This window comes from Alligator mississippiensis, chromosome 12 (genome assembly GCF_030867095.1).
Source record: "Alligator mississippiensis isolate rAllMis1 chromosome 12, rAllMis1, whole genome shotgun sequence".
Classification (NCBI taxonomy): Eukaryota; Metazoa; Chordata; order Crocodylia; family Alligatoridae; genus Alligator; species Alligator mississippiensis.
Genome location: NC_081835.1, coordinates 34,612,223 through 34,636,837, shown reverse-complemented (window position 1 = coordinate 34,636,837; position 24,615 = coordinate 34,612,223). Strand labels below are relative to the sequence as shown.

At 41.6% G+C, this 24,615-nt stretch overlaps 1 protein-coding gene across 2 annotated transcripts in view; it reads left to right on the top strand.

The window, feature by feature from the left end:
- SLC6A11 (solute carrier family 6 member 11) overlaps window positions 1-24,615 on the top strand; it is a 303,122-nt gene that overhangs the window by 132,849 nt on the left and 145,658 nt on the right. For both annotated transcript variants that reach the window (XM_014595398.3, XM_006263824.4), the window contains one exon: window positions 5,137-5,271. In XM_014595398.3, the coding sequence (XP_014450884.1) occupies window positions 5,137-5,271 (135 nt within the window). The remainder of the gene's footprint in view (window positions 1-5,136; window positions 5,272-24,615) is intronic.

Below are 24,615 nucleotides of genomic sequence, written 5' to 3'. Positions count from 1 at the left end.
GCCATGCTCAGCACTCATGCCAGGGATTGCCAACCTCTGTGCTACACAAATACAAAATGGGTAACACCAGGCCAGATGGCAGCACTACAGAGAAGGATATAGGAGTCTTGGTGGTTCACAGACTCAATCTGAGTCTGTAGGGTGATCTAGATGTACAAAAAGCAAATACAGTTTTGGACTGCATCAATAGGATCCTTAGATACAAGATACTGGAAGTGATCGTGTCTCTTCTTGGCACTGGTTAGGCCTTATCTAGAGTATCATGTGCAGTTCTGGACTCCACATTTCAAAAAGGAAATGGAGAAGTTAAAGAGGGTCCAGAGGCAGAAGTTAAAGAGGACTTGGAAGTCAAGTGATACGAGGAGAAGTTGAAAGAAATAGTATGCTCAGCTTGTGGAAAAGGCTCTTAAGAGGAAACATAATAGCAGTCTCCAAATATCTGAAGGTTTAACATATAGAAGAGGGAGAGCAACAGTGGCTTGAAGTAAACTAAAGTACGTTTAAATTGGATATCAGGAAAAGTTCTTCACTGTTAGAGCAGTGAGGCAGTGAAATTTTGTATTTGCTTAGGAGAATTGTAGACTCTCCATCACTGGAGGTGTTCAGGAAGAGGTTGGATAAGTATTGGTCAGGGATGATATGGAAGTAGCTATGCCTGTAATGCTCTGTAAAAGAGCAATAGATGGAGAGGTTGAAAGAAATGAGTATGTTCATTTGCAGAAAAGATAATTAAGAGAGCTGATAGCAATCTTGAAACACTGAATGGGCTGCCATAAAGAAGGGGGGAGGGCACCTTTCTCTGTTCTTTCAGAGAGCAGGAAATGTACAAATGGCTTGAAGTTGTAGAAAAGTTGAGATTGGATATCAGGAAAAAAAAAACAAAAAACTTCTTCACTTATAACAGTGAAGCAGTGGAATAGATTGCCTAGGGAAGCTGTGCAATTTCCTTCATTCAAGGTTTTCAAGAAGTTAGATAAGTATTGATTAGGGGTGATCTGGGGGTAGCAGTGTCTGGAATACTCTGTCAAATAGTTGAAAGCCCAGGAGTCTGGCCACATGCAAAAGACTTCAGCAGAATAGCTCCTCAGCCTGGAGCAGGTGCACATTGAAGAGGAGCAAACTCGGCAACAGAATTAAGTAGAGCAGGTGGATCCGGGGAGTGGGGGGGAAGGGGTTGTCTTTCTTTGTAGTGTGAGTATAGACCTCTTCCTTGGATCTCTTAATGTATTTTAACAACCATTGCACTGGCAGGCCACAGACCTGCTTTACCTACAGCAGATTAGGGTGCTTTTGGTATCTCTGAGCAATGTGTCTTGTAGGTGTGCAACAGGGGGAGCATCTACATGTACCCCTTACTGTGCATTTGGTACCCATTTCGACTTTTCTCTTATCCTAATGTGTTGGAGGTAGGAATTTCTGGGCTCTGCCAGACATTAATTTTAAAGATGGATAGAAACAAGATATAAAGTTGTTACACATTTTCAAACACTAACTTTGTACCTGGTTGTCTCTTTTTGTAGCTAGATGGACATGTTTATGTTGTGATAGTTACTTTGCACATGTGGCTTGTCTAATTTTATTGCACAATTAACCAGTTAATTACATAATATATGGAATGTCTGGCAGGGGCCTCTGTGGTCTAGCACAGTCTCTAGCACAGTCTTATGGATCTGTACTTGTGTCCATGGTAAAAAAATGAACATATAATAACTTTTCACTGGTGCATCATGAGATGAATCAGTCCTAAGGCAGTTCCTATACTGCTAAAAATGACACAGGACAATGGTAGGGTGGCATATTGTGAAGTGATATGACATAATAGAACACGATACAAGAAAATGTTATTCTTTAAATGATTAATGGGAACTGAGGTATAAAGCCCCATTGATGACTCATCAACCTGATTAAATGCTTACCCCTACTAAGGGGACAGACAAGGAGAAAAGCAGTTTGAAAAAGACTGAAATACTGAACTGAATAAACAGTGTAGTCCAGAAACCATGGTGAGTTACATTCTGTGGCCCTTCTATGCCAGGATGGGTCATTAAAGCCAATTTGTAGAGAGCTGCAGAATCAAATCCATTGATTCCATTACATCTTTTTTTTTTTTTTTTTTTACATATTTATTTGGTAATTTAATTATGAAAACCAACCTGTAGGAGGATTTGCTGCATCTGGATCACCTGGTTATTGAATATTTAATCAGCGATTCATAGCAAAATGCATCACAATTAATAGTCTGTGTTTCTGGTACTTATGATGTTCATGTTTGCATTTTTCATTCAAATCTTAATTAACATCACACTCAGAAACACCAAAGATGTGTTATTGTCATCCCCATTTTGCAGATCTAGAAACCGAGGCAGAAAAGTATGGTCTGAATGTTCAAGGAATCAGGCTGATTCTCAAAATATCCCTAAATGGGGATTTGACTAGACAAGTGAATACTTTGGAAAATTTGGTCCTTAGTGAGCTTAAGTGTCTTCATTTTTGGGTGTCACAATTGAGACACCTTTAAGCAGACTAATTTTCACAAATGAATTGTTGAACACTGCCTGAATACAGCCCTAAAAATATTTTTACAGTTGAAACATCCCCTATTTGGGGGATGAATGAAAGTACATTTGTAATTAAATTTAACTAGTCACCAGAAACTTTAACCTAGCCCTATTGGGTAGAAATTTTAGCAGAAAAAATATGTAGGCATTTTTGAAAATCCAAACAATAATATTTACATTCTCTGATATAGGTATTTACATCCTAAATGGCTATGAAAGACTCTACAACATTTTCCTAATTAAAAATACATATGTTTGCATACCATACAATCAATTCTTCATATCAAAGGCCTTGGAAGTATGTGGGACTAGATTCCTTCTTGTTCTTGTGTAGTCATTTAAACTTTTGCAAGTGGGTGAACAATATTTTCATGTCAAGTTAATATAATTATATAGATGCACAGATTTTTGTGGTGATATTTTTTATTGGACCAGGATATTTGGGAAGGATACAGATACACTTTAAGTTACCAAATACCCTTCCTCAGGTCTCTGACTAATAAAGCAGGCACAGCTTGAGCAGATAGAATAAAGGCATGTGTGAAACTCCATATGTAAGTAGAAACAGGATATAATAGACATTACAAGGTAGTTAACAGACAAGAAAAATGCAATAGAAAGGATAAACTGAAAAGTGGAAAAGCAAAACCATACAAGAAGATCATTATTATCTCTGAAGTGCAGAGAGATTTGTGGGAATCTGTGATAATGAGCAGGGATTCGGGTTTTCTGTTTGTTGTGGAAAAATGTGGGTTTTCTCCTTTAAAGGAGAAAAACCCAGGAAACTACACATGCAGGTGGCAACCAGGCAGTGTGATGGAGAGCAGCTCCTGCAGCCTCCTCCAGGTAAGTCTATGGGGCCATCTCCCCACCCCCAGATTTCTCAACCGACAGTGGTATGCGAGGCTGCATCCTGGCTGGGCTGGACCAGCTCCAGACAGGAGCTACCTCTGCAGCCCAGCGCGTGGGACCTGGCACAAGAAGGAGAACTGCACTGCCATAGCTGCTAAGGTGCAGTTCCATGCTCTGCTGTGGATACAGAAATCTGGGAGGACATATCTGCCTATGCCCCTGCTGTGTCACCTGTGCCCACACACCCACCTCCTTCCTCACACATGGTAGCGCTGGGGTTGGGAGCAGGGGACAGTGGGTCAGGAGTGAGGGACACTAGCTGGACCAGGGGGCTGTGGGTTAGGGGTGAGGTGCACTGGCAGGGCCAGGGGATAGTGGGTTAGAAGTAAGGAGAATTGGAATGGCTGGGGGGCTGTGGTTTGGAAGTGAGGGGCAACAACAGGAGCAGGGCACCAGTATATCAGGGCTGCTCAGTACCACAATGCAGCAGGGAGAGGATAGCTATAGCTGAACCGACATCCTGGTGAGTGAAGGGGGCAGGGGGAGCGGTCTTTCATTTTAATCAGAGGAAACATGGATTTGGGGGGGTTTTAATCAGAGAATTTTGGAGTTTTTATCAGAGAATTTGTGATTTTTAAACAGAGAAAACAGCCATCTCTGATGAGCCATAAAGTCAATCTCTCTGTTAAGTTTCTTCCAACTACGCAGTTAGTCCAGTAAAAGATACAACCTACAAATATCCTTGCTCCTCACGTTTTGCTGGACCATCACAGCTATATCACCCTAAAGTACTATAATTGTATACCCATCTTTTATAGATGAAAACGACTACACAGGACATTAGAGAACTGTGGCAAAATTTTACGACCATATTTTGTTAAATATAGAAAAGGAAATTTCCAAGGCAAGGTGGATTCCACTGTGACACTAGCACTGTACACAAATGTAAATAGCCACCTGTATGTCTGTATAAAGACGTATAAAGTAATTCCATTGAACTTGCCTCTAGATAATTTAACAATAGGACTTCTTGCGGGTTCCCAAGAGTCCAGGAACCAATATGCACTCAACTACCTGCCTTCTTGAAAAATCTGGCCATGTGTATTAAATTGGGAGTTGTAGGGACCTGAGCACTTTTGAAAATTTGGCATGAAAATACTGTGCAAAAAAGGGTGATATAACTAAGCCCTCAAGGTCAAAATAGAGATCAATATGCTATTTAACCTGAGGGCCAGTAGAAATATTAGCTAGGTTAGGCAACATAGAAGTTTCAGTCTGCCTTAGAAATGGCCATGCTGTGGTGAATAGTTTATTGAAAGTTAATTAGTTTGCTGCTGTAATTTTCAGTACAAGTTAATTCATAGCTAACTTGCTATACTATGTATTATTTGTTTTGGAAAACCAGTTATTTTAGTCAATGTATAATATTTGGTTAAATATTATGCAGTGAGGTAAGTAATTTACTTGGGGGGGGGGGGAAGGGGGAATTCCCAACCTATGTGTGATAAAGTGCTATGCCTAATTTCTATAAGATGGGGAATTTCTATACACTTGTGGATGGAATTCATCCCATCACAAAGGACTATTTAAAATGTTAGAGTAAGACTCGGCTGTTTTTCTAAAGCATCATGTACTGTACTGTGTCTGGACTACTGTAAAGAAAATAATTAAAGTGAACACTTTGTTGGAAAAAGATATTTTCTCATGTTGTTTTTCTTTTTGATAGGTGGTATATGTAACAGCCACATTCCCATATATGATGCTACTGATTCTTCTTATTCGAGGAGTAACTTTACCAGGGGCTTCTGAAGGAATAAAATTCTACTTGTATCCTGATCTATCCAGATTGTCTGACCCACAGGTAGGATCACATAACTACTGTTTAAAAGCTGGTGTGGATTCATTTAAACTGTTGGAAAAAATTGTAGCGCTGTCCTTTTTCATTTTTCTTAAAGTCTGAATACACAAAACTGTAGCAGAATGCTTGAAATGCTTATAGACATACATGCGTGAAATGATCTATTGGTATTACAAGTAACATTAATTCATTGCTGTAGCATACTATTATTATTTGAAGTTAGAGGTATGCTGTCATTTCACAGTAGGATTTTCAAAAGTACCCTGCTTTGGCCTTTATTCATTTCTCATTGAAAACCATGAGAATTTAATTTCAATTTAAATAGTTGGATCAATGCTGACCATTTTATATTATACTTTTACCACGTATTCCAAGTATAAATTTCAGTGTAATGGTTCAGTTGATCTGCCTTTCTTTAAACAAAAAATGTTAACAAGTTTGCTAGCTTTGCCACCAGGGAAGAGGAAAAATTAAAATCTACATATTTCAAGGTGGCAATAAATATTGCAACAAGAAAATGTGCATTTTTAGTTATTCCCTGGTATAGATGATCATCTAAATGCTGTGTTAAGTTGATCTCTCAGTGACAAATGAGTGGAATATAACAGTTATGAATATATCATTTGCCTGGTATTTAAGAAAGAAAATTATATTAGCTCTAGAAAGCTGATAGGTTGCAGACAGCAGTTCAATTACCTGGGTTGGCAGTGTAATAAAAAGTAGACTGTGCTACTCTTAAAGGCTGTTATGACATCCTGTGGACCCAAAGACACGATGAAGTTGAAAAAGTTGTTTGGGACTGTTTGTTAAAATTAATCTTTTTAAGTACTGAACTCAGCCCACTGAACAGTAAAGCATTTCAGCACAAGAACATTTTTACATAAGACAAAACAGCAGGTCCTTAAGGTTCTTCCCTGCAGCTTCTGAATCTACTGAATCATGTAAAGGTCATCATAACACAATCATTGCTAGATAAGAACACACAGCTGGAGAAGGAAAGTCACTTTTAAAGACATTTGGAAATTTCCAGGGAAAAATAAATCATGTTGTTGCTGATTTTGAACATGTTGACATTTCCAGAGTCCCATAACAAAACATTAACACTTGCTGTTATCAGAACCCCACGTAACTAGAGATGGAGGAAGAGCAATGGAAATGGACGTGTGAACTCCTTCTGGAGTCTGTCTGAAGTACAGTTATTGCTGTGAGTGCAGCATGTGTAGGCTATTTTAAATTGACAAGCTTGGGTTCTGCTAGCAAGGTACTCATGAAAGTATGGAACTTAGTGTAGCCTGAAAAATCCACATTCTGAGTAAATATTTAGGCAGCTCTCCTGGACTGGCTTTCATTGTGCTATAGTTACACTGTCAATGGCACTTGAGTTCAATAACCTAAAGTTAGAACTGATATGTCTATATGGGTAGAAACAGATGTTGTCTGTCATCACCTTTAAATTTGGGTTGCCATAAAATTTATGGCAATCCAAAGCAACAGCCAATACATGTTCATACCTTTTGTCATAGCACAATGTGGCCACAACAAAATATAGTAATAAATTGTGACAGTTGTATTGTAGTAGACATCTATACAAGGAAAAGCTGAGGGATCCAGGACTCTTCAGCCTGAGGAAAAGAAGGCTGAGAGGAGACCTGGTAGCAGCTTACCACTACACTAGGAGAGTACATCAAAGGCTCAGTGAGCAACTGTTCACCAGGGCACCTGAGGGGAAAACTAGGAGTAATGGCCACAAGCTCCTGGAAGATTGATTCAGGCTCAACATTAGGAAAAACTTCTTCATAGTCAGGGTGTCCAGACTGTGGAATAAGCTCCCTCCAGAGATGGTGTCATCACCTACCCTGGAAATCTTGAAGAGAAGACTAAACAGTCACCTTGCTGGGTCACCTGACCCCCAGTTATCTTTCCTGCTTGGTGCAGGGGGCTGGATCCAAAGATTCTTTTGCTTTATGGCAAAAGAACTTGGGCAGCCTGGAGCTGCCTACACTTGCTTTCCATGAGCAGGTTGTCCCTGGCCTTAAGGGTTCTGGTCCTACATGATGTATGATTCATAGATTCATAGGTTGTAAGGCTGGAAGGGACCTCAGAAGTTCATCGAGTCCAGCTCCCTGCACCAAGCAGGAAAGATAACTGGGGGTCAGGTGACCCCAGCAAGGTGACTGTCTAGTCTCTTCTTGAAGATGTATACCCTCCACCATACCCTCCATCAGGTCCATCATTGGTTTAGAGATAACAAGGGATATATCTATCACTGCTATGTTTAATAGTTATTAATCTGATTGTCTTCTACAAATTTGTCTAGTTCATTTTTGAACCTGGATATGTTATCTGCCCCTGCAATCTCCTGTGATAAGTTCCACAAGTTCATTACTCACTGCTTTAAAAAGTATTTTTTCATGTTAGTTTTAAATATTTCTCCTGCTAATTTCTTTGGGTGTCTTCTAGTTGTAGTATTCTGGGATTTAGTGAATAACAGTACCTTATTGATTTTGTCCATACCCTTCATGATTCATAGATTGTAAGGCTGGAAGGGACCTTGGAAGATCTTTGGATCCAGACCCTTGCACTAAGCAGGAAAGATATCTGGGGGTCAGGTGACCCCAGCAAGGTGACTGTTTAGTCTTCTCTTCAAGATTTCCAGGGTAGGTGATGACACCACCTCTGGAGGGAGCTTATTCCACAGTCTGGACACCCTGACTATGAAGAAGTTTTTCCTAATGTTGAGCCTGAATCAATCTTCCAGGAGCTTGTGGCCATTACTCCTAGTTTCCCCTCAGGTGCCCTGGTGAACAGTTGCTCACCGAGCCTTTGATGTACTCCCCTAGTGTAGTGGTAAGCTGCTACCACATCCCCTCTCAGCCTTCTTTTCCTCATGCTGAAGAATCCTGGATCCCTCAGCTTTTCCTTGTATAGCCTGCCTTTTAAGACTCTGATCATATGGGTGGCTCTTCTTTGGATTCTCTCAAGCTTGTCCACATCCTTGTTAAAGTTTGGTGCCCAGAACTGGACGCAGTACTCCAGCTGCAGTCTCGCCAGTGCTGAGTAGAGCAGAAGAATCACTTGCTTGGCTTTGTTGGAGATGCATCGATTGATGCATGCCAGAGTATTATTTGCCCTATTGGCTACAGTGTTGCACTGCTGGCTTATATTCATACTGTAATGTATTATTACCCCCAGGTCCCTTTCATTTGTGGTGCTAGTCAGTTTGGTGCTGCCAAGCCTGTAGGTGTGTGGGGTTGCTCATCCTGAGGTGGAGCACTTAACATTTCTCAACATTGAACTTCATCAGGTTCCAATCCGCCCAACTTGCTGGCCTGTCTAGGTCCACCTGTAACTGTAGCCTATCTTCAAGCATGACCACGCTTCCCTATAATGTGGTGTCATCTGCAAACTTGGCCAGTAATCTCTTCACCCCCACATGCAAATCGTTAATAAAGATGTTGAAAAGTACTGGACTGAGTACTGACCTTTGCAGGACACCACTGCCCACTTCTTGCCAGGATAACACAGATCTGTTCACTATGACTCTCTGAGTCCTATCCTGCAGGCAGTTTCTCACCCACCTGACTATCTTGGAGTTAAGCCCACAGTCCTCCAATTCTCATGAGGACATTGTGAGATACTAGGCCTTTTGGAAGTTTAGATATACAATGTCAACCTGTTCTTTCACGTCCAGGTGGCGAGTTACCTCGTTATAGAAGGAGATGAGGTTGGCCCACAACAAAGCCATGCTGGCTGTCATTCAGAATCTTACCTTCTGCAAGCTTATCGCAGATAGACACCTTGATGAACTTTTCTAGGATTGATCATCCAATCTTGCAGTGATTTCAGAGGGAACCAAAAAACCTAAGGTGCTCATCCATTAATATTTTTCTAAGATACCTAAATTGGGAAATGACCATCGTATTTTCAAGCTATCAGATATTAAGGATGACATTCTATTTATCCTGGTTATTTAAGTGGCCCTTTTTTGGTATTTACACACTCAGAGGAACTCTAAAGAAAGAGCTTACTTTAGTACACCTGTACTAAACTGCTTAAATGTGCATTTGCTTGCCTTTTAGCCACACTTAATAAGTGTTAAGTTGAACATGTGACACCACCCTCAATCTTAATAATGAATGTGTGTCTTGCATTCTTTTCCTGTAAAACATCACAGTATTTTCCCCCACTGTGCAATTCGTCCAACTCTGGAGCTGCCCCCATTTTCAAAGTGGAGTTATGTGAGGCCTGTTAATAAGATTTGTGCTTGTGTGTGGTTTTCTCACATGCCACTCTGAACCTCCCACATTCCTGTATATTAAAAAAAAAAAAATAGCAGGAGGCTGTACAAGCTTTTAAAGCCCAGGGCAGCAATGTCTTGTTTGTTGTCAGTTTACAAGGTTTTGTTGTTGTTTTTGTTGTTTTTTCCCCAAGGTGCCTATTTGCAGTAGCATTTCCATTTATAAAGGAACGTACTGTTGCCATAGCAACTGCCAGTATGCCTCATTATCCTTTTTTCTGGGCAGTCTTTGAAACACAAAGCACCTTCCTGAAAGACATGTGCCAGCCCCTTGTATATGTATTTGAACGTATCTTGGAAAGTGCCCAGTGTTATGCTTTAATAGGTGAACTTTGTCCTTCATTGCAAAGTGATAGCAATCAATCCATTTATGTGCATTTCTTAAGTAAAGAAAAACTCACCTCCTCTTTTGTAGAGTCTGCAAAAAGGTAGGAGCTGGAATTAAGTGAAAAACAGAGGATTTTTAGATGGAATAGACATGTTACATGGACAATCAAAGCATACATGAACAAAATATTTTCCTCATTGAATTATGTTGGTTTTTTTAAGTATCTCCTGATTTGGACAACATTTTTGACAGCTGGGTTTCTGCAGGCCAAGGGGGAATGTGGTCACATCTAAAGAAAAGGTGTGCATCTACATGAGACACTACTGTGCAGTAGCAATGACCTACTATGCAGTTGCTCATTGCTACTGTGCAGCAGTGTCATTGGCCGTTAACCATGATGCGATACTACTGCGCAGTAGCTCATTGCACAGTAGCATCAGAAAAAAAAAACTGTGCAGGATGGTACTACGCACTAATGCCAGTTACTGCACAGGCATTTAGTACTTGCTTATGCTTAATAACTGCACAGTCTGTCCCTTGTGTAGACATGGCCAAGGAATAGAAAACCTGATCTTTTGATCTGAAAATGATCATTTAAGCACAGCTTAATTTCATTTGTCTTGTTTCAGTGCAGAACAAGAATAAATTTGCAAACTTCAGAAAAAGTCATAGTCATGACTTCTTCTGAAGTTTGCAAATAATCATTCCATGCTAGCAGCTCTGTAATAAATCCCTTGAATATATGTAATCACTGAGTTCTGTGGTTCAAATTTGTTGCAACTTTATGAGTCAAATTTTTAAAAAGGACACAGGTTGGTGATGTATTTTCAATGAAAAAATGGATTCTTAAATCAAATGGCAAATCTCGTAAGTTATTTATAGAGAGTCTTCTGTGGTAGTCAGATGATTAAAATAGGACTAACCTTCATATTTGTGTCTTCAGTGTCTTTTATTCTTGTTTATTTGGATTTACTCCATAATATCCAAATTACAATGCATGTGTACTAGCAAAGATTGTTTTTCTCTTCAGTTGGAGGTCTGTTTAAATAATGGTCTAAGGAGATTACTGTGTGTCTATATTAGGAGAGCAGTACTTGAACTGCAGTATGTAGTATGTTTACTGTGGATTAAATAAATTAAGTTTCTCTTCAAGGCATAGTTTAGTTTGAAGTTCTTGAACCTTTTGTCTTTGTGTAATTTGCATTCCCTGGTTTGTTATAGCTTTCTAAGGAGCTATTCATTTTTCTTTCCAATTCCCCTTAGCTTTCAAGTGCTGTGTTCTGTATCTCATTTTTATATTCGATCTTTTCAGTTTCTGGGTCCTCGTGGTTGGAGAATGCCAGTTTTTGTGCAGATTTGTAATGTTCATACCAATCAGAGTTTCATTTTTATAGCAAAGTATCTACTCTGCTGTAGTTAGGATTGAGAATTGTCATTAAAGGACAGCTTGGTTAAGAGATCTGCTAAATTCTCTAAAATCTGCATGCTGGTTTGAATGGTCCTGAAATTTGCTCTGCCTTGTGGAAGTACAGGGTAGTATTTGAGCAAGGGATTCCTGAGGTAACTTTAAAAATGTATTAATTTTATTTATTTTTTGTTACCTGCTCACCAAATGATCGATTTGATTTTCCTCCAAATGTCAGTTGCTCACATTTATCTGCTCTGATTTTCCCCACTGCCTGTTTGGGAAGTGATACTGAAATCTAATTAAAGGTATGTCTTTCTAAAATGCTATGTGAGAAGCACTAATGCTAAGAAGATTGGCATGCATGTTCAGTAAACCAGGTAAAAAGGTTTGCAGCTGCCTGTTTTCACAATAATCTGGTAACTGAAGGGAAATTTTTACTTGTCCAGTATAGATTCAAACCCTACCCTCAGCATAAATCTGAGAATAATCTGTAGGTGTGGTGCTATTATCTGACTCTGTCAAGTCTTTTTACTTCTGGGAAATGCACTCTGCCAATTTGTACAGCTAACAGAGGAAGTGTTGTTTTCTAAAGCATTATAAATCACACATGCAGTATGCGCAGTGGCTGGACATGTAGCTCCTTTCCCACCTAGGGAGTTAGGACAGCAGACAGTCATCATCTATTAATCAATTAGCACTGATTCACTAAAGGGAAGTTGAAAGACAGGATAGTGTAATATGTTCCTAAAGGATGAACCTGTGTGTGCTTAAGGGCAAGGTTCCTGATAGGCAGGCTTCTAACGTGAACTGTTTGTAACACTGTTAGGTTTTTATGATGCAGAGTTAAGGAGTTTGGGGGAAGGGTGGAGGGAGGGTGTGGGTGTGTGAGGAGTACTACCAGAGGCCTCAGGGTTGAGACAGTCCAGAAAAGGGCGGAGGATTAAAAGGTAAAGGAATGAGAGAAATAGGAGACAGGGATTTGGGAGATACATCAAGAGAAATGGATTATGGAGAGGGAGAGGAATATAAGTGGGGATGGAGGATGGGGAAAGAAGTGGGATTTGAGGAGTAGGACAGATGATGTATGTGAGAACTACATGGAGTGGAATATAAAGGTAGGCTGCAGGAGTGTAGGTGCCCTCCAGCTAGTGAGTCTTACCCTGTGGTGGGGGCATTGCTTCTAGGAACAAAGGTTAGGCCAGTCTATGTGGAACACAAAAATTAAATCTCTTCAATTCTCTTGGATTCAGCAGTGATATACTTTTCTATGCTGTGGATGTACTTGCTGGGAACTGGGCAGAGGGAACAAGGTCTCTTCACTGAACAACTGACAGACCACCTCTGCCTACAGCTTCCAGTAGTGACTGACAGTCCTGTAGCCTGTATCTTTTTTTTGGTTTCCAGTGGACTATAGCCATTCCATCCCCAAAATACTTTTATAAGCAGATCATTGTCTGTGACCACTAAGAAAGGCTGGATGCCTTAGAAGGCCCCAATGGAATATTTTCCCTCCATTTTATTTTCATTGGTATAGCAAACAGTCCATGGGAAAGGTAAATTAAAATGGAAACAGAACATGCTAAACTGGGTAAAAGCTGGTATTGCTTTCGTTCAGAAACCTTTGATTTGAGATGCTGCAAATCAGAGCTTACCTTTCTTTAAATACATCTTATAGAATTACATCAGTAAAAGTGTTGGCTCCACTATTCATATTATGTTATCACTATTTCCTTTTGAAAATTAGGCCTACATCTTCACCACAAAAAGACTAATGTTTCAGTACTGGATTAGAACTCTGGAACTCCTGGCTCCAATTTATTTAGCTTTTTCTTTTATAAAATGGTGCTCAACGTTCAGCCTGTGGACCAGATCCAGCCCTTAGCCTCAGGTCACTTGGCCCTCAGGGTTCCCCACAAATCCAGAAATTTGGCAGCAGAGGACTGATGAGACTGCTCCTCTGCTGCCAAATTTCTGGACTTGTGAGGAGCCCTTGGCCCTGCACCCCAGATTGTGGGACCCCATGATCAGAGAGTGGAGCTTGGGAAGTAAGGATCTCTCAGCACCAGCCCCAAGACTGCAGGACCAGTGATGGGAGATAAGGGTCTCTCAGTACCAGCCCTGAGGCCACGGTGCCAGTGCTGGGAGCTCCCTGCTGGCAGAGGCTGAGAAGCCTGTTCCCCACCCAGCTCCATGATTGCAGAGCTGAGCAGGGAACAGGATCTTCAGCCTCCACCCTGCACTCACAGAGTAGGGGCTGAGAACTGTTCCAGTCAGGGGCAGGTCCCAGCCCCATGCCCTGATCAGGTGATTGAGAAAGAGCTGCAGGAGTGGGGAAGGTCCCAGCCCTCTGCCGCACCCTGGTGGGGGGGTGAGTGGGGGAAGCTGGTAGTGAGCCTTCAAGTAGGCAAGGAATCACCACCTGGCTTGGGGCTCGCTGCTAGCTGCCCCACTGGCAGATTGGGTCAGAAAGCTGGGACATGCCCATCCCTGCAGCTCTTTCCAAGTCCCCTGCCCTGATCAGGAAACCAGGGCCAGGGACTCCCTGCTGATGGGGCAGGGGGGCATTGTCATGGGACATTATAACAAACACTTTATGCTAGCATTTTTCATTTGCATGAAAGCTGATGATTGTCTAAATTAAGAGAAAAATAAAACAAGACCTGCTTGTTTATTTTATGCTTGTACATTTATAACAGGCTGATCTACTGTTTTATTTATGTGAATTACTGTTATTATTTTTAATGAAAATATGCACTATAGAAATTAGCTGAGGACAGTATCTTTCCATAAGTGTGTTAGCAAATCCAGAAAAAGAGCATTTTCTAGACAAGCCAAGATTCCTAGAATCTTGGAGCAATTTAATTAGCCTTTCTTTTGGAATATGTTGCATAATTAATTACACTGGTTAGGACAGAGTGCAGTTTCTAGTTTGTGTCACATTTTAATCAGTTTAAATGTCAAGCAAGCAAATGTAGATTAATAACAGGGTTAAACATTTAGACAGAGATAAAAATCTACATCACTTGACTATCATAATGCACTTAGTTTTAGTTTTAGCATCCAATTGCTGTTTCCCAAGTGATAGAAAGTTATAGATTTTGCAGTAATATTTCTGGTAAAATATTCTACAATTAATTTCCTTCAGTTCAATTTCATCTTGTAGTCATGTGCTGAGGGCATGTGGCACCCAAAAGCTCCTAGTTGACTCTCAGTTTGCTTTCACTGTTGCTTCTGTCTGCTCCCTGTTGTCTTTCCTTATAAGCCTTTTGCAGATGGATTTTAAAAGCTCAGTTTCAAATGGACATAATGTATAAAGACCAGGAAACAAACAGCAAGAAAATGGGAAGGCAAAGCAGAGAGATAAAACCCACCAAGGTAGTAAATGACAAGCAAATCATTTTTTTGCTAATGGGAATGAAATCCTGCTTGTTATGCTGACTTTGGGCAGTGGCTGCAATTACTGATTTTTGAAGACCAGACTGACAGAAAAGCCAATTGGTAGAGAGTCAGGATAAGACAGAAAGAAATGGGGATAGTGGCTTAGTCCAGAAACCTACAAAAATCAGAATAGATACTGGAAAATCTTCTATACATGTAAAAATGCATTAATAAATTCTAAAGTATTCACTGTGTGTATGTATAAATATATACATAACACAGGATTGCACTAATTAACATATCACTAAAGTAAGAGAACACGAGTGTGCACAAACTTTGAAAACCTGCAACTAGATATATCTTGTAGCATGAAAATTGATGAATTTTTGCTCGTCCCATCTCCCGAACCACATTGTTTCTTTTTCTTTGCCTTAGTCTATGTGACTCTTGACACAAGTTTTACAGCTCATTTAATGTTAATAAATAAGAATGTGCTGTATGTATCAAACAAAGCAAATTTTCAGTAAAAGCAAACTTGGAATAAATATATGTAAAAATAAACATGAATTTTTGCTTTAGAACTCCAGTAATCCATTACAAAATATATCAAACTGTTTAAGAGGTCCAGGTCACTGATGATATCCTATTCAGAAATATTATATTCTCTCCTTGCCTCTGAAAAATGGCTTCTTATTACTCTTTTGAACTTCTACACAAATAAAAATTATTGCTCAAGCAATATTCAAGAATAGGAAAAAGCAATTAAGCAAGGTTGTTAATAACTTCTACAGTTATGCTGATAACAACAGGTGTGTGTCAGAATTGAGGACATTCTTTGGATGTACGGAGCTATTATGCTGTTGAAATAATAAATTGGGCTGAATAATCTAGAGACTACTTGGGAATTTATCTACATTTCATTTAGCAGTTTTTCTAGATTTTTAAATGACAAGGTATTCTGAGCTATTGTGCCCAGACCAATAACACCGTTCTTGACTATTTGTCAAAAAATCCCTTCTCCAGCTATGGGGAGGAAAAAAAAAAGAAACCTGATCAGATTTAGCTTTACTGCACACCATCACTGAAAGCAAGCCGATATCACAATTCCATTGCCATCTTGAGGCAGAATGAGAGATTTGTCTTAAAAGACCAAATCAAAGAAACAAATATTTTGTTCCATTTTTGAGGGAATATAATGAAGAATGATGAATCATTTTGCAACCCCACCTCTGCCTACAAAGAGGAAATACTGATGGGAAAGATTCTCCAGGAGGGTTTGAAGGTGAGTCTGCTACAAAATATCCAGTTACTGGACAAGTACTTGCTGCAGTTTCTCTTTGGGATATCATATGTGAGAAACTTGAATCTTAATGGGAAAAAATCAAACTTCCTTTCACTCATGAATATGTCTTTTAAACCATACCTGATTTTGAGAAAATAAGGTAGGCATTTAGAAGCAAGGGTTCAAAAACAGGTTGCCCAACTGAAATGGTATCATCCTTCAAACATTGGCAAGATTAGTGCCACCTTTTGTGATTTACTGCATTAAGCCTGGTTGCAATAAAGAAAGAAAGAAAAATTATGTGGCAAACTTTTTTAAGTTTTATGTAGAAAAATATTGACGAGAAGAGAACAACTGAGAATATTCATCTCTTAGTGGGTTCGCCTACACATACATTAATGCACTTTAGTCAATTTTCATTAAATCTAGTACCTCTGAGTGCCTGTACACAAGCTGGGAGGCTGCTCCAATGCATTGTAATTACATTACAGTGGACTAGGTACAGACAGTCAAAAAGCCCAAGGCTGAACCAATTCATTCTTTCTTTCATGGTCACTTTTGCCCAGACTTCCCGCCGTATTTAAGTCAGTCACCAAGTCATCTCCTTTGGCCAGGACCAAGTCTAGCAGAGCATCACCTCTGGTTGGCCTATGCACCTCCTGAGTCAGGAAGAGCTCCTCAACACAGGTTCAGGAAGGATCGCAACCGTTCCAACTTTGCCGAGTGTTAATCCTAGGAGATGTCTGGATAATTAAAATTGCCCATGACAACCATGTCATGTGCACGTGCAGCCTCAATCAATACTCAGGTGAACTCCAGATCGAGTTCCTCTCCCTGGTTTGGTGGTCTGTAGTATACACCTTCTGTTAGGTCTCTCTCGTCACGCCTGCCACCCCGCCTCCTCCCCACAACTTGACCCAGAGGGTTTCAAGCTGTCCATTTTTGGAGCTGATGTCGGCCTCCAAGGAGGTGTACTGCTCTTTCACATAGAGAGCAATGCCTCCACCTTTTTTCCCTGCCCAGTCCCTTCTATGCAGGGTATAGCCCTCTATACCTACACTCCAATTGTGTGAGGAGTCCCACCAGGCCCCCACAATCCCTATTAGATCATAATGCCCACTGGAGAGTAGGAGGGCTATCTCCTCCTGCTTGTTCCCCATGCTCCTGGCATCAGTATATAGGCATATGAGTCCTCCTACTGAGGCACTCATCTTTCTGTCCTGGTGATAGAGTACTATTCCCTCAGCTCCCACAAGAGTGGCTCTCCCAGTGTCCCTATCTACAGGGCTGACTTGTATGTTGGTCCCTGGACATATTTGAATTTGTGTATCTTCATCCCTTAGCAATCTTATTTTAAAGCCCTGCCCAGAAGATTGGCCATCCTAGCTGTGAACAGGGACCTGCCTTTCCTTATGAGGTGGATGCTGTTCCTTCCCAGGAGCCCTCTCTCCCTGAAGTGTGCACCATGGTCAAGGAATCTGAAGCCTTCTTGGTGGCACCAGAGTTAGAGTTGCTGATTCACTTCCTCAATGCATCCTTCTCTTCTGGGACTGTGGCCTGAAACAGGGAGCACAGAAGAAAAGACTACATGGGCTCCCAACCCCTTAAGCCCAGCCCCCACAGCCCTATAGTCACTCATGATGTTATAGATTTCTATCAAATTCCTCCCTTAGCCTTCTCCTTTACAAACAGAAGAAACCTAGCCTGTTTCTGTCTCTCCTGGTATGACAGCTGCTCCATACCTATGATCATCTCATTTACCCTACTCTATACCTTTTCTAATTCTACTCCATCCTTTCTGAGATGGGGAGGCCAGAACCACACATAGTATTTAAGATGTGGGCAAACCTTGGATTTGTAGAGTAGCATGATGATAGATTCCATTTTGTTTTCAATTCCCTTCTTAATGATGTCCAGCATTTTATTAGCTGATTAAAAATACTTGTGTTTTAATAGTTCAGTTTAATAGTTTAATACTTATTGGGTCTGTCTACACAAGATGCTTCAAGTGCAGTAGACTATAATTACACTACGCATTAGAGTGGCAGACAAGACCTGTAATTACTGATGCATTAATAAATGCGTAGACACGCCCAGTGGGTGAATCTACATGTGTGTTTTACTGCAGAGTAAACGAATTAGCTCTTCAGTAAAACGTCACCATCTACACATGCACTGGTCTTAGGGGACAGTACTGTTTTATGGCAGAGTACTTAACTATGCTGGAATACATATATAGACAGTGACAGGGGCTAGCTGGGGCATGAGGGTGCTACAGTGCAGGGGTTGCCTGCCAGCTAGCCCTGTACTCTATAGCAGCTTCATGGCCCAGCTAGACCTTTCACTGCCTGATGCTGCCCCCTGGAGCCCAGGAATGACACCTTTTGTCCCCTGCCACCATGGTGCTGCTCCACTCTGGCTCAAAGTGCTGTGGGCCCAGGTGCATATGTAGACTCTGCTCTCGGGAGCAGTTCAGTCTGGCGCAAACTGCATTAGAGTTTCTTGCTCTGCCTTAATTTCACATGTAGGTGCACCCAGTATAAACATGCCAATAGATATTTTTCTTCATTTTCTGAAGTTTCAGATTTAAACAAACACTCAATTTTTGAGAAATTTAAAAATCTGTTTTTTGTGTTAGGGCTTACAAGGTGTTTTGTTTACATTTTATTTAAGATTGAAGGAAATTTCAAACTGAAGTAATTTCAAATACAAACTCAAATCTCAACATTTTCAAACAGACATTGAAGAATGTTTTGAATCTTATGTGAACATTTTGACAAAACTCAGATTAATTTCTAAAGCTATTTTGTATTAGCAAATCTTCATTTTTCAAAGAATTATGTTTCTGTCAAGAATGTTGACAGTATTACACATTTCATTGTATTACTATTTTTCATGTCTGGTCATTGAAAAAAAGGTAGGTTTTTTTGTTTTTTTTCACTTGATGATTTAGACAATAAAAGCACTGTTTAAAAACTCTCATTCTTAGTGAAAATGACACATTTTTAATGATCCAATTTACAGATACAGTTTCATCATTCAAAGAACAAAGTAATAAACTGTGGCTTCCTGTATCCCAAGTGTAAAGCCTAGAGTTGCTTTAAATATGAACCCTCACCAAAGGAAAAAAAAGGGCCCTATGCTTTGAGCTAAAGAGCAACTTCAAAAGCTTGGAAATACTACAAGGAGTCCTCACACTTACAGCGGGTTACGTTCCTGGAAAAGGCGCTGTAAGTTGAAATGATGTAAGTTGAATCTGATTTTCCCATAAAACCAATGTTAGAATAGGGGGTTACGTTCCTGACCAAGGGCCTGATGCCCAATTTTTTATAGAAATGACTATAATCATATTTAAATCAACTATTTAATCAACTGTAAATGATTTAATCAGAAGGTCATGGGCTGGATACGGTCAATTGATAGAACTGGGAGGCACTGGGGCTGACATGGGACACTTACCAAAGGTAAGCTCCTCAGTCCTAACATGGGGCAGGCAGCGGCTTCTCCCCAAGGCAAGGAGAGGCAAAGGCAGGGACGAGGGCTGGGGTTGGTAGCTGGCATGGGCTCCACCAGCTCTGGGGAACTGCTCTGCTTCCCAGCCCCGATGCCATGTGCCTCCTCGCTCCCAGAGGCATGGCGTGGTGGGGACAGGGGCTTGGAACTCCTCCACGGGCTCCACCGACTCTGGGGAACTGCTCCGCTCCCCAGCCCTGACGCCTTGTGCCTCCTCGCTCCCTGAGGTGATTGGGGGGGGCAGCAGTTCCCCAGAGCCGGCAGAGCCCACAGAGCAGTTCCCTGGAGCCGGTGGAACCTGTGCCAGCCCCTTTCCCTGCATCACCATACCTCTGGGAGTAAGGAGGCATGTGGTGTCAGGGCTAGGAAGCGGAGCAGTTCCCTGGCACCAGTCCCCAGCCCCCTTCCCCATCTCACCTCTGGGAGCACACGGCCTTGGGGAGCAGTGACTGCCTGAGCTTACCTCCGATAAGTGTCCAGCACTGGCCCTGGTGCCTCTGCCGTTGCCTGCCGTAAGTGCAAGGATCAGCATCATAAGTAATAACAGGGGTGTAAAATGCGGAGCGCTGCAAGTGAGCTTAGCCACAAGTCAAGCCACCATAAGTCGAGGACTGCCAGTATTACATTTTATGGTCAATTGGACCAGAAACTAGAGGGACACATGACATATGCATTAGGTCAGTAGGAGGAGGAGATTGCCACTTGGCTGCAAATTACTTCCCCCGGAAAGGAATAAACATTAATTTGGTAAAAATACCATTTTGTACATTGATTAAAGTGCTGTCTAGACGATATAAGGAACTGTTGCCAAGTTAAGCCTTTCAGTGGTTTCTGAAAGCAGAAATTCACGGGGTCATAAATTTATTAAGGGAGGAGATGCAGATAAATTAATCTTAATTTAAAAAAGAATTAATAAAATAGTGTCAGGTGAGATATAGAAATGAATAAAGATGGGAGCTGTAGACTAGAGGTTCCCAACCACTGGAAGGGTTGGCTGCTGGGTTGTGAGCCCTCTGCCCAATCTGTCCAGGCAAGGGGCTTCTGCTGCTGGCAGTCACATGTAGAGTTAAAAGCTGGGCAGCGGGGCAGCCCTGGGAGGGAGACAGCCAGCTCCATGCACCCCGTCCTGCTCCCATGCCAATCCACAGTATAAAAAAGGTTGGGAACCACTGCTTTACAGCACAGTGAAAATACAGGGTAGAGAACAAAGGTGGTCAACCATGGCTGGAGCAGTTGTATATATGTTATCAAGAACCAAAATAAAGAGTAACAGTGGAGAGAAAGAAATGGTTATGAGTTTGGGAACAGACTTTTTGTTAATGCTTGGGAAAATCCTCCAGAGAGGAATTAAAATTATATATATATATATATATATATATATATATATATATATAACTGTAGTACTGTAGTACTGTAAAGAGTCATGGTATGCGGGAAATCTGATATTAACTTGAAAAAACAAAGGGTTTTCTTATTATTAATTGGTCTTTTTGTTTCAGAGATGAGCAGGCAATGATTTCCCTTTCTGCTGGGAGTATATAACATTTTTTTTCTCCATTCCAAATGGAAATGCAAAGTTGAAAATGCAAACAATTTTACAGACCAGGATTTTTTTTTTTCTAAAAATGGATACAAACCTTACTCATTTGATAATTTCAAGACCCTTAATTTTAATTTTAGCCTTTTCAAATATTTTGACTTGTTAACATAATTAATAGGGCTGTGCAAAATTTTGCTTCCAGTTTTGTTTTGATGCTGTTTCTACCCATTTCAAGGTCGAAACAGCAAAAATTAAATGGAACAAATATAGTCAAAACAGCTTTGAAACAAAACAGGGCAAGTCAAAATGTTTTGCCATTTTGACGCTGTTTCGATGTTTTGCCCATAGGCTATAATGGGGAAGGTTGAAACAGCCTATAACTTTGCCATTTCTGGCCTGACATGGATGGAACTTGCAGGAATGGTAGCCCCTGCAGAGGCCACAAAGCCTGCCAAGTTTCAAGGAGATAGGTGCAGGGGTTTGGGGGAAACTGTACCTCAAGCTGCAGACAAGCAAAACTCGTGACATGGGTGACAGTGTGTGTGTTAAGGCACAGCAGGGTGAAAACTGCAGGGATGGTAGGCCCTGCTGTGGCCATGAGGCCTGCCAACTTTCAAGGAGATAGGTGCAGGGGCTTCTGGGTTCTGGGGCCCTGCACCTCTAGCTGCTGACAGGAAAAACTCATGTCATCGGTGCTTGTGCAACTGTGTCTGTCTTGGGGCACAGGGGTGGGGGGGGACTACTGCAGGGCTGGCTGCTAGGCCCTGCTGTAGCCACAAAGCCTGCCAGCTGGTAAGGAGATAGATGCAGGGGGGTTCCAGGGCCCTGCACCCCTAGCTTCTGACAGGCAAGACTTGTGATATGGGTACTTGTGCAACTGACCGTCTGTCTTGGGGCAGAAGCAGTTCCCAGCTCTGTATTGATTCTTTCCTCTCCTTAGTCTGTGGTTTTGTAGGTGTTAATCCTTGCTCATTAACTCATTATCCTAGCTAGCTACTGTGTTACACAATCAATCATGATTCACTCAGGGACCAGCTCAATACACAGCTTTTATCCTGCTGCGCCTTAACACACACAGTGTCACCCATGTCATGAATTTTGCTTGTCCAAAGCTTGAGGTACCATTTCCCCCAAACCCCTGCACCTATCTCCTTGAAACTTAGCAGGATTTGTGGCCTCCAAAGGTGCTAGCATGCCTGCAGTTTTGACCCCACTGTGGCTTAACGTGTATACATGACACAAGTTTTGCTTTCAAAATTGTGGGGTGCAGTTTCCCTGAACCCCCTGCACCTATCTCTTTGAAACTTGGCTGGCTTCATGCCCTCAGAAGGGGCTACCATTCATGCTAGATTCATCCAAATCAAGCCAGAAATGACAACGTTATAGGCTGTTTTGTCCTTCCCCATTATATCCTATGGATGAAACGTTGAAACAGTTTTGCCGTTTCAACCCTGTTTCAATGGAACAGAACAGCTGTTTTGAATCAAAACAAAATTTGAAATGAAATGCTGTTCCATTGAAAAGTCGAAACGCTGGTTGAAACAGAACGCTGCCGTTTCTCACAGCCCTAATAATTAATTAAATTTCCAAGCAAAGATTCATTTAAATTGGAAAATAGCAACTTCATTTTGAAAACATCAAAATAGGCTTAAAAATTTCAATCCTTTTTAAAAAAAATGTTCTTGAATGAGAAGATATGTGAAAACATATTTCCTTCTTGGCTAGGAACAGTTTCTGGTTTATATGAGTCATGGTTTAAAAAAAAAAATGTACTCCAAAAATTGTGGACCAGTCATAACTTCTGCCACAGTGGTTCTCAGCCTTTTTTGTACCAGTACCCATTTATAAACACTGGTGGCCAGTCCTGACCCAGTAAATAGTTTAAGTAGGAAATGGCCTCCTGGCCCTGCCAATGCCTGTCACTCCCAACCCACGGCCCCATCCCTGCTGGTGCCCCTCGCTCCCTACCTGCTGCCTGGCTGGATCAGCATGGACAGGAGCTGCCTCCATGGCCCAGCAGGTGGTACTCATTGCAGGAGGGCAGAGTGGAACTGCGAGACTCATTGCTGCTGCTGAAATCAGGACCTGCATGCCAGTCAGGCTTCCAGCAGTGTGAGGAGTAATGAACAGGGGTGGGGAGGGCTGCAATGCCCCCACCTTCTCTTGCAGGCAGCTGCTTGAGTGCTGAGGTGTGTCTCTACCCCTTTACCATGGCCCAGCTGCCACTGCTGCTCCCCTCAGGCCATGGCTCTACCCCGGAGAGGAGGTGTGGTGGCAGGCAGCGTTGCTTGAGCCCCGCACCACCCCCATCGCTCCCCAGACACCTCCCTCTCCCCCGCCCCATAAACTTATCTGCAGGGAGCTATGGGAACTGCTATCAATTTTGCCTGGCTGCCATGTACATGTGAGCATGTGCACATGCATGTGGTGGCCCCTGCCTGATTACACTCCTCCCACTCCCACTAGTCCCAAGCAGCTCCTTGCAGGCTGGAACTATGTCAACTTGCAAGGGGAAACCTGCTGTTTCCCATGCTTTTCTCCTTTAAAGGAGAATCCATTTTTTAAAGTTTGTTCATGACCCTTTCATATATTTTTGTGATCCACTTTTGGGTCATGACCCACAGGTTAAGAAATCCTGGCCTAGCATTAAAGTAAGAAGTTCCAAAATTTGCACTTAAATGTCTAGTTATGCCTTTGTGACACATTAATTTTAGGCAGCTCAGGGAACTCTTAATCTTTGGATTGTTCATACATTAAGACATGTGAACTAGCTTTAAGCACCCTTTAGGCACCTTAAAGTTACACCACTCCATGCCAGGGCAGGTTTATCTGTGACTCATGTTACCCAGCTCATGTTCCATGAATGTGTGGCCATTTCCCATAGATAAGCTGTCCAAGTTTCAGTCCTTCATCATCCCATGATACACTGTCCCTCCCTCCTGTTCTATTTAGACAACTCAACAGCTATAGCTGCTGGTCAGGCCCCTGCCCACGAGCCCTCTAGTGGCCAGTCACAGCTGTGCAGATGGGGGAATAGTCAAAGAAGATTTGTAACCTTAATGTGTAGCTACTCCAAACTCGAACTCACACTGATCAACATTTGAGCAGCTTAAAGTACAATGTGTAGCAAGGCCCTTACATACGTACACTGCATTTATACACGCTAGTATTTATACACAGAAACATATACATGCACACACTCTAAGTATACTTACTGTAGGGTGCATCCAAGGGTGTATCCAGGGGGGTGCTCTAGTATACTTGCACACTCCTCTGATTCTTGCTCCACCCAAAGTTTAAAAGCAACTGCCTGGCAGTGGCAGCAGCATTTCTAGTCAGGCAGTACTGAGGAAGTCAACTCATGTCCTGGCTCATAATCTACCAGATCCCTTCTAAACTCTTCATTCCATGGGTATTAATGACCCTCTCTCCTTTTCAATGGTCTGTCTTGGTGCTTCACCTATCAAGCTATTTGTTGTTCTGCAGTTCTGCTTTCTGTTAGCTGCTCCTGGTAATAAAGCGTCTATTTCACAGTTGTGCAGATTGCTTGAACTCATCCCAATGAAGTTACATTTGTTTTTGCTTCAGTCTTAAACTGAAT